The sequence below is a fragment of the Elephantulus edwardii genome, unplaced genomic scaffold (assembly GCF_000299155.1).
Source record: "Elephantulus edwardii isolate Elephantulus edwardi_28Jun2011 unplaced genomic scaffold, EleEdw1.0 scaffold00017, whole genome shotgun sequence".
Taxonomy (NCBI): domain Eukaryota; kingdom Metazoa; phylum Chordata; class Mammalia; order Macroscelidea; family Macroscelididae; genus Elephantulus; species Elephantulus edwardii.
The window spans coordinates 27,618,484-27,627,573 of record NW_006399767.1 but is presented as its reverse complement, the minus strand read 5'-3'; the positions used below and the strand labels follow the sequence as shown (position 1 = coordinate 27,627,573).

The 9,090-nt window shown below is 37.2% G+C and overlaps 1 protein-coding gene across 1 annotated transcript in view; it reads right to left on the bottom strand.

The window, feature by feature from the left end:
* Positions 1-9,090, bottom strand: part of NUDT3 (nudix (nucleoside diphosphate linked moiety X)-type motif 3) — a 129,549-nt gene that overhangs the window by 4,337 nt on the left and 116,122 nt on the right. Inside the window, exons 3-4 of the mRNA XM_006882072.1 lie at positions 2,608-2,652; positions 1,843-1,927 (exon numbers count right to left, since the gene is read on the bottom strand). Coding sequence (XP_006882134.1) covers positions 1,843-1,927; positions 2,608-2,652 — 130 coding nt within the window. The remainder of the gene's footprint in view (positions 1-1,842; positions 1,928-2,607; positions 2,653-9,090) is intronic.

The window sequence follows — 9,090 nt, the reverse complement described above, 5'->3', positions numbered from 1 at the left end:
AAGCCCAAAATCTCTGTAAATGTTTATGAAAATTAATAAAATATAATTATAGAAAAAAAATTTAGTTCAGAAACTGGTTGGAAAGGTAAAAAATGACTGCTTATCCTTAAACCTCTAATAAAAGATAAAAACAGCTAAAAAAAAAAAAAAGAAAAGAAAAATGGCTCCTAAGTAGGAACAGAGGGGTGAGGATGGGCTGGGAGAGAAATCATAGGGTCACACAATTTGATAGGTGGAGGGAGGAGTGAGTAAAGGAAATGGGAAAGATTTGGCAGGGATCTGGAAAGACATGGCAATGATGGGCATATTTCAATGTTGATTAATTTTCTAAAATATAATGAATGGCAAGGATTCTGAGGCTCCATCTAACATAATTTGGACATGTTGTAAGGAGGGACCAGCTCATGGAGAGGGACATTATGCTTGGTAGGGTGGAGGGACAGAGCAGGAGAAGAAGGCCCTCTATGAGGTGGATTGATTCAGTGACTGGGGTAATTGGGATGAAAGTGTCAGAGACAGTGTGTTGGCACAGGACAGAGCAGAGTTTAAGGCTGTTGTACATAGGGTCGCTATGAGTAGCAAGCGACTCAACAACATATAACAACAACAAAAAAAATGAATGGCAATGATTGCATGAAACACAATGTGATGAATGAAGGATAGTGTGAAACACAATGTATATAAACTTTGTAAGTAAACCAATATAAAATAAAAAATTATTTTTTATTTTATATTAAAAATGGCTCCTACAATGAAAGATTTTTTGAAAAAAATTTCTTTTTTGTGTGTGTACCGTGAAATCGGATCTGACTGGTATAGGAGGAGACTGTCCCTCCTTCTCCAGCAAAGCATCTGGTGGATTCGAACCACGTACCTCTGGGATTGCAGTGCAGTTTCTTGCCAGTAGGCCATCAGAGCCCCCTAATGAATGAATTGTTTAAAGAGAAAAGTGAAGTAAGGGGGTAGGGAGGAAAATGTGCAACAACGAATGAATGGAAATCCAAATTTTCTTTAAAATCACTATTAAAAGAAAGTCTCTTTAGAAGTAAGCTGCTATATGTGAAGGGGAGTATGAATATATGAATAACACTATTTCTCAATGCTCTGTTTCTATTAATTGGCTCCAAACAAAGTTACTCAGCTCACCAAACCAATACAGTTCTCTCCAGTGTAAAGGCAGCAAAGGTTCCAGGCATGCTCTCACCTGGGCCTCCCAGGGCCAGCCGTGGACCTGGCACTGTGGAAGCCTCTGAGCAAGCAATACTTGCTAGCTGGTATGCAAGTATAACTTCTAAGGAGGATTTAAATTGATTTCTGAAACATTTCTTATTTTTATGAGCAATATTTAATTTTTCCTGCAATTGGGTCCAGGATAGATGAGAAAGCAAGTAGAATTAATTTTGTGTTCTTTTCTTTTCTGAAAAGGCTTTTTAGAATATTTGCTTACCAAAGCAGACAAAACAGTGTACTATAAACCCCTTGTAAACCTTCCTTTTCTTTTTACATTTTATTCATTTTTATAAATTAGTGATGGTAGACAAATCTATAGGGGGGGAAATACACCTTTGAGTCCAACATTCCCCTTCCTTGTGTTACAGGTTGGTTTTGGTTTTTGAAGGTTCACAAAAAGATTGGTTTTATCCATTCATTCACTTCCATTTCTTTTTTTTTTTTTTTACTTCCATTTCTTTTAAAATATTTCAAACTTCTAATTTTCTCAAGTTAAGAAATTTTGTTAGACACATCTCTATTATTTACTTTCTTTTCCAGATTCAAGTTTTCTGGCCTGTGGCAAGGGCTGGTTGTTTGGAATTTTATGAAGGCTGTCTGGTGACAACTTACCAATGTTGACCGAGTCTTCCCAGTCTTCCAACACTTCTGTGACAATAAGCACATAGACATATGTTCTGTGCTTCCTCTCTTGGTTCTGAAGGGGACCAACAAAAAGGCAAAGAAAAAGTTTGTCCCTGAGACATATTTCCTTAAACATATTTTATGCCTACAATCATAGAGTATAAATAAAAAGATTCTTATTTTTTACCATCCTACAACCATATATAGGTGACTCGATAGCACATAGCAACCACCACCATCATATACGGAATTGTACTCCTTTAAAATATGCCACACTTGAAAATAAAGATGCTATATTTGGTAGTGGCACTAGAGAACTGTCATGCTTTGGTAGACAAATCCACGCCAGCAAGCTGGGTATCTTGCATACTTTCCATACTTTCCCTTAACCTTTGAGTACAGATTTTCATTTTCTTGTGCTTCCTTCAATGTTCCTCCAAATTGTACCACAGTCTGTTTCCTTGATGTTCCTTTCTATTACCATAACTAGTATATTCTTTTTTCCTGTCTTTTCTATATTTACCCAACCTTCTGGCCACTTTGGGAGAAGATGGACGAAAGGTGGGACTGGGAGAAAGATAAAACCAATTCTAGTTGTTTGAGAGACTGTGGCATTCAAAAAAGAAGAGCATACTAGTCTTTGTTTAGAAAATAAATGAAACAGAGATAGCATCTTTCTTATATTAAAATATATATGGTAAAAGAACATAAAGTTACTAATATACTCATGATATTAAAGATTTTAACACTTACCTCAAAAATCCCAACTAATCTTCCTAATGTCCCTTTAACTCCAGCCTAGAGAGTACAAAAAAAAAATTAATGCACTGACATTGTTCATACTGGTGATCTCATTCTGAATTTTCTTGAGCCATTTATAAAATCAAAATAGAAAACAAGAGGATACATTTAAGGAAGTTTCCAGGTCTGTGGAGATTACACCAATGCTTCTCGATGTGTCTGAGTGTGTTAACAACATGGCATATTCTGGAGAGAAAGAATTCCTTTCATCTCTTTAATGTAAAGTTAGCCAAAAATAAGAGTGAGTAATCAAGGCCATGAAGCTATTCTGAAGATATTTTCAGGCATTAACTATTAACTTTTGTATTATTTTACTTATTATTTTTTATCATATTATTATTTTCACTTATTAACTATTTCATTCAGCAAATGTACTAAATTCCAGGTTATCAGTTGTAGGTACCAGAAGTAGAGCAATGAACTGGCTGAATTTGAAGACCTAGGAGAACAGAACCTTTGAGAGACTTGGTTTTGGCTACATGCATTAGATATACAAAACAGATTTCAGCTCCCAGCAGCAGCTCACAAGCACACTGTCATTTGACAAGGGATAGGCACTGTGATAGAGATGTACAGAACAATGTGACAAAGACTGGGGAAGGGAGAACTTCATGCAGTGGTCTTTATCTTTTCTTTGTTGTAAAAATGCATACAACAAAATATTTGCTACTACCTGTCAGCAAAGGCTTGTGTGTTGCTATAATGTTGGACAGATTTCAGAACAGCTTCCAGGTTAAGGCAGACTAGGAAGAAACGGCTACTATTCTACTTCTGAAAACCAGCCAGTGAAACTCTACTGACTGCATCTACAACTGATTAAGGAGATAGACCATGATCAGCTAGAGTTCTTTGTAGGAGGTCGCCAGGAGCCAGGGGGTCAACTGGATGGCAGTTACCAATAAAAATAACTAATGATATGCACACCCATGTTTATTGCAGCTTTGTTCACAATAGCAAGGAGTTGGAAACAACCCAAGTGCCCAGCAAAAAATGAATAGACAGAGAAGCTGTGGTATATTCACACAATGGAATACTACGCTGCATTGAAAAACAAGGAACTCATTAAATAGTATTCAAAATGGTTGACCCTGGATTGACATTATGCTGAGTGAAATATCTCAGTCACAAAAGGACAAATACTGCATAATGCCACTGTTGTAAAATGGGACTGACTTTGGGGTTGGGGGAGACTGAGAAAGATGGGATAAATGATGTATACTGCATTGAAACAGATGAGGGAGAAAACTGTTTAAAAGGGATATGTGATTAGGTATTTTTGTCCTGACAGGATTCCAGAACGGAGCTGCATCGTGGCATGGACCTGGGTGGGAGGGATTTGTAAAACAATTAAAGAATTTGTCTTTTACTTTCCAAAGAGACTAGTGTACTGGGGAGGAGGAATGGGCAGGGAGAAAAGTGCAACAGTGAATGACTGGAAATCTAAAATCTCTGTAAATGTTCATTAAAATAAATAAGTATAAAAAACCCAAATAAATTAAAAAAGGGGAAAAAAAACCCCAAATGATGTTGAACATATTCCCCACCCCCAATAGGTATATCATCTTTGGTAAGATGGTCTCCTCAAATCTTCTGCTCATTTTTTGACTGGGTTATTTGACTTTCTGTTGTTAAATTGGAGAAATTCTTTATATTCTGGGTCTTAAAATGCTTATATTGTTGTTGTTGATGTGTGTAGAGTCAGAACTGACCCATAACTGACCCTCCAGAAGGTTTTCAGAGACAGTAAATCGCACAGGAAGACTGCCCATTCTTCTGCCACAAAGCAGCTGGATTAGAACTATGCGCCTTCAGGATTGCATCACAGCTTATTTCCACTAGGCCAAAATAGATGGCTCCTAAATACTTTCCCCCTCTATTCTATCTCTTCACTTCGTATGAAAACTCTTTCCATGTTCAGAAAATGTTAAAATTTTTCTAAAGACCTATTATTTTGTAATCAGGTATCTGTGTTTTGGTGTCATCCCCAAAAATCCATCATAAAAAACTAGATCCTGAAAGATTTCCACCATGAGTTTCTTTCAAGGGTTTTATGTTGTGGTGGTGAAGCCTTCTTAGTATATATATCTGTCCTTTTGTATTTTTAGATTTGTTTCTCTAGATGAATTTTTCTGCTTATTCTGATTTACTGATTTTCAGCTGTATCCAAGGTAGAGCTATCCCATCGTTAGCCTATTTTTTATGATTAATATATTTTTAATTTCTATCTGCTCTTTTGATAAGCACTTGTTTCTATATGGCCACTGGTACTTATTCTCATACAATTCTGGGTGGTTTTAATTTTTTTTATTATTACTATTTTTTGTGTGTGTACCTCAAATCGGATCCGACTGGTACAGGAGGAGAGTGCCCCTCCTTCTCCAGCAGAGAACTGGTGGATTTAAACCGCATACCTTTGGGATTGCAGTGCAGCTTCTTGCCACTAGGCCACCAGAGCTCCCTTGGGTGTTTGTTGTTTTTTTTTAAAGAAAAGGTTATGCTTTCCTTTACTTTCAGATATCTTGAACTTGTTAATTATAGGTTGTCTGTAGGGCGGTACTATAATATTCATTTCATTGAAGTGAATTTATATTCCAGTTACTGAAGGGTTTGCCTTTGAAGTTGTTTTCCAAAGCCAGATCTTAAAATGACAGCATGGGGTTCCTGTTCGTAAGTGTTACTGCAGATAGAGCTACAGATCTAGAGGGTAAGTTGGCACCATCCTCCTTTGTGTGTTCTCCACGTCTAGACCCACATCCTTCTAAAAGTTTTTGTTATCATTTCATGCCCCCCTCCTTTATCTCCAGAAGGAAACCTAGACATTCCAAAGCATTCAAATGCCAACCCCATTGTTACCTCTGTACCTTCTGGTTCCACAACTCTGCTGTTTCAGATCCAGAGGTGTTGATCTTGTTTTCAAGCCTGGTTTTATCTTTTTTAGCTCTTGCTTTTTGTATTTTATCTGTCTTTGCTGGGAATTTGGACAGAAAACATGAAGGAAAGAGGAACCTACTGTGCCAGCCTGGCCAGCAGGGCTTGTGTAACTCAGTAACTTGTTCTCCAGTGTTTGTATAATAAATTAAAAGTTAAAGCAAAAATACTTTCTAAACATAGTAAGTGCTAAATTTTTGTAGAATGAACAAAAGTTTTAAATAAAAGCTCTAAAGATTCTTAAGAGATACTGAACACTAGAAATCTGATTAAAAGACCTACTAGGTAAGCTATATTTTGAAATTAATTGGCACTTATTATCTGGCAAAGAATTAGTTTCCTTTTTCTAACACGCCTGCTTGCTTTATTATTTTATATCCATTCGGTTCCCCAAAATGGCTTTCAGTCTACTTAAATGGAAATGTCTACCCTTTCTTATTTAAATTGCTTCTCTACAATTTTAGGAATAATTGCCTTCCACAGCCAGCTAAGACTAGCTATATTGTTGTACTTTAAGAATTAACCAATGAAGCTCACTGAACAAGTGGAACAAGCTGGCAGGCCAGCCTGGGTTGGAAGGCCAATTCTGCCCTTGGATCCAGGCAGCCCACATATGCGCATATCTCCTCCTGAGATGCATCACATGTGCTTCTACATAGGCCTCTAAAGACAGGGTCAGGGAGCAGAGCTGTGGGCACAAGTTACGGGCATGGGGGATGGTGACAAAAGATTTATAGAGATCTTTATTTACCTATCTCTTCTGCAAAGTGGAGAGCAAGAAGACTTCTCACCAGCAGCTACTATTCAACTAATTTTTCTCCTTAAAGAAACCAAAGTTTAAAAAGGGAAACAAACTCCCAAATTGTAAGGGCATAAATCAGCTTAATATTATGAAAACTTACTATGCTTTATTTAAAACTTCTGTTTAATAATTTCTGAATTTACTGTCAGAAGCAGTGGGGGAAAACATAAAAATACCTTTCATCATGAAATAAATTTGTCCTTAAAAAGTCTAGTATAAATCAAATAATACTGCCATTAATCTTCAATTTGTAGAAGCTAGTAATAGATTTACTTGTCCTGAGTCTTCCTTTCAGGTTTCATATGAATAGTCAAAGATCTATTTGGCAAAGTTCTGTTTTTAAAAAATCATATGAGGGGGCCATGGTAAAAAGCAAAGAACTATTTCTATATTTAATCAGGTTTTAAGATTAGGAATTAGCAGTTTTCTTAGAAGACTGTTTTTCAGTAAGAAAAAAAGATTTCCATTATTTAAAACCATAATATTAATAAAAAGAAGGGTTCCTTTAATGAGCAACAAGAATGGGAAGAGCGAGTGAAGGGAGTAAAAATTAACAGATTAATTGGGTAAAGGGAAATGCAATATACAACAGAAGATTCATGAGCTAGTCTAATGAATTAGTCAATTATAATCAATGTTACAAAAACATGATGAGTGATTGAGAAACAAATATGCTTTATAAACTTTCATTCAAGGGAAAGGGAATAAATTATACTGAATAAGGGAGGGGAAGAGAGTTCCTATAGGCAAGGGTCCTCCAAAATGCAGTCCATGTCAACCATTTTACTTCTTCCACATTCCTCCCAACTCGGACCCAACTTGCAGCTCCTACTTCTTCCTCAGTGCTAGCCAAGCAATCTGAAAGTCAGTTATTTTTATCCCTCACATGATTGCTGCATGCAGGTCTGGGTAGGCGTCAGGGTCATATCTGACAGATATTTGGCTCAGGCATTTAGGAATAAGATTTGATTCAAGGTATATGTATATTTGGTCCCTTTGTTTAAACCTGCTTTTGTCAAAATTATATGTTAAGATTTCAATTAGTATGCCAAAAGTCTAAATCCAAACAAGTCTTTATTTAAAAGCACATCTTGATTGGTAGCAAGAATTCCAAATAAAATGTCCACTGCCTTTCATCATGTAACCAAATGGAGTTGAATGATTCCTTGAACCTGTAATTAAAGTATGATGATATTAACTGTGATGCTGTAAGTCTAGTCAGCAGAAATAGTCTGAGTAACTGCCTATTTTGTAAATGAACAAAGGAAAAACATACACACACATACGTTCTTCTCTGGGGTGTTTTATCGAGATTGGAATATTTATGTGAAAAGGGCCCACCTTTCCTCTGGAGATCTCTCCCTCCTTGTATACACAAGTCTCAGGCACAGGCCCTCTCATAGACAGGGCCTTTGAGTCTGCCCCTAAAATAATCTTTCAGCAGAACCCCTGGTTTTGTTGCTTAATTTATATGGGCAAAGTGGACTGGCACCTGTTAAAACTGATTTTTCATTCTAAAGTGGACATTCTGGTAAACATGATTGGTTCCCTAAACCCACAGTCATTTCTCCTACCCCCACCTCCCCCTCCTTTCAACCAGGACCCTGATTCTGGGCAGGTGAGGACATGCTGGTCTTTTTTTTTTTTTAAAAGTCACTATGGCAGTTCATTTCAGCTTTTTTTTTTTTAAAAGAAAATTTCTGTTTTATACTGGTTTACTTATAAAATTTGTATACATTGTTTTTCACCCGAGGCATGCCATTCTTACAGAAAGTGTGCTAAGCCATGCTTGAGAATTCCACTTCCTTCTGCTGTGACAAGTTCAGGAGTGTGTGTGGCATGTGACCCAATTCTAGACAATGGCCCATGTCTCTCTAAGGCTTCTGGGAATGATAAAAAGAATGCACACGAAGAAATCCTACTCTCCCCTTGCTTGTCAAGTGGGGATGTGAAACTTGGAGCTGTTACCATCATCTTGTGACTGTAAGAAGGTAGCCAAGAAAATCAATGAGAAGCTGACCCAAACCCTTGCTGCTGCTGAGCTACTGAAGCCACGTGGTAACTGCCAACCTCTGAACTTCTTACGTGAGAAATAGAACTAATGCTGTTGAAGCTACTGTTAGTCAAATATTTTGTTACTTGTAGTTGAAAGCTTTGTGCTACTCTACTCCCCAATTTAAAACTCCCTGAGGAAGCCAAATACCCCACAACAAAAATTCTGAGCACTCACAGGAAATGGAGAGCAAGAGTCCTTTATTAAAGAAACAAACCTAGCTTCCAAAAAGAGCTCAGAGGAACAAGTCAAATATAAGTACTAGCACAAAGAAACCTACAAGCCACCACAAGATAAAGGTAAATAATTCAATAGAAAAATGGGCACAGGATATGAACAGGCACTTGACCAAAGATGACATTCAGATGGCTAACAAGCACATGAAGAAATGTTCAAAATCCCTAGCTCTAAGAGATGCAAATTAAAACAACTATGAGATATCTCATCCCAGTCAAAATAGCAAAATTTAACAGCAAGCAACAAATGCTGGCGAGGTTGTGGAGAAACTGGAACCCTTATTCACTGTTGGTGGGAGTGTAAAATGGTACAACCCCTGTGGAAAGCGGTATGGCGCTTTCTCAGAAAATTGCAAACAGAGATACCATTTGACCCAGCAATTCCACTACTGGGAATATACCCCAAAGAGACCATA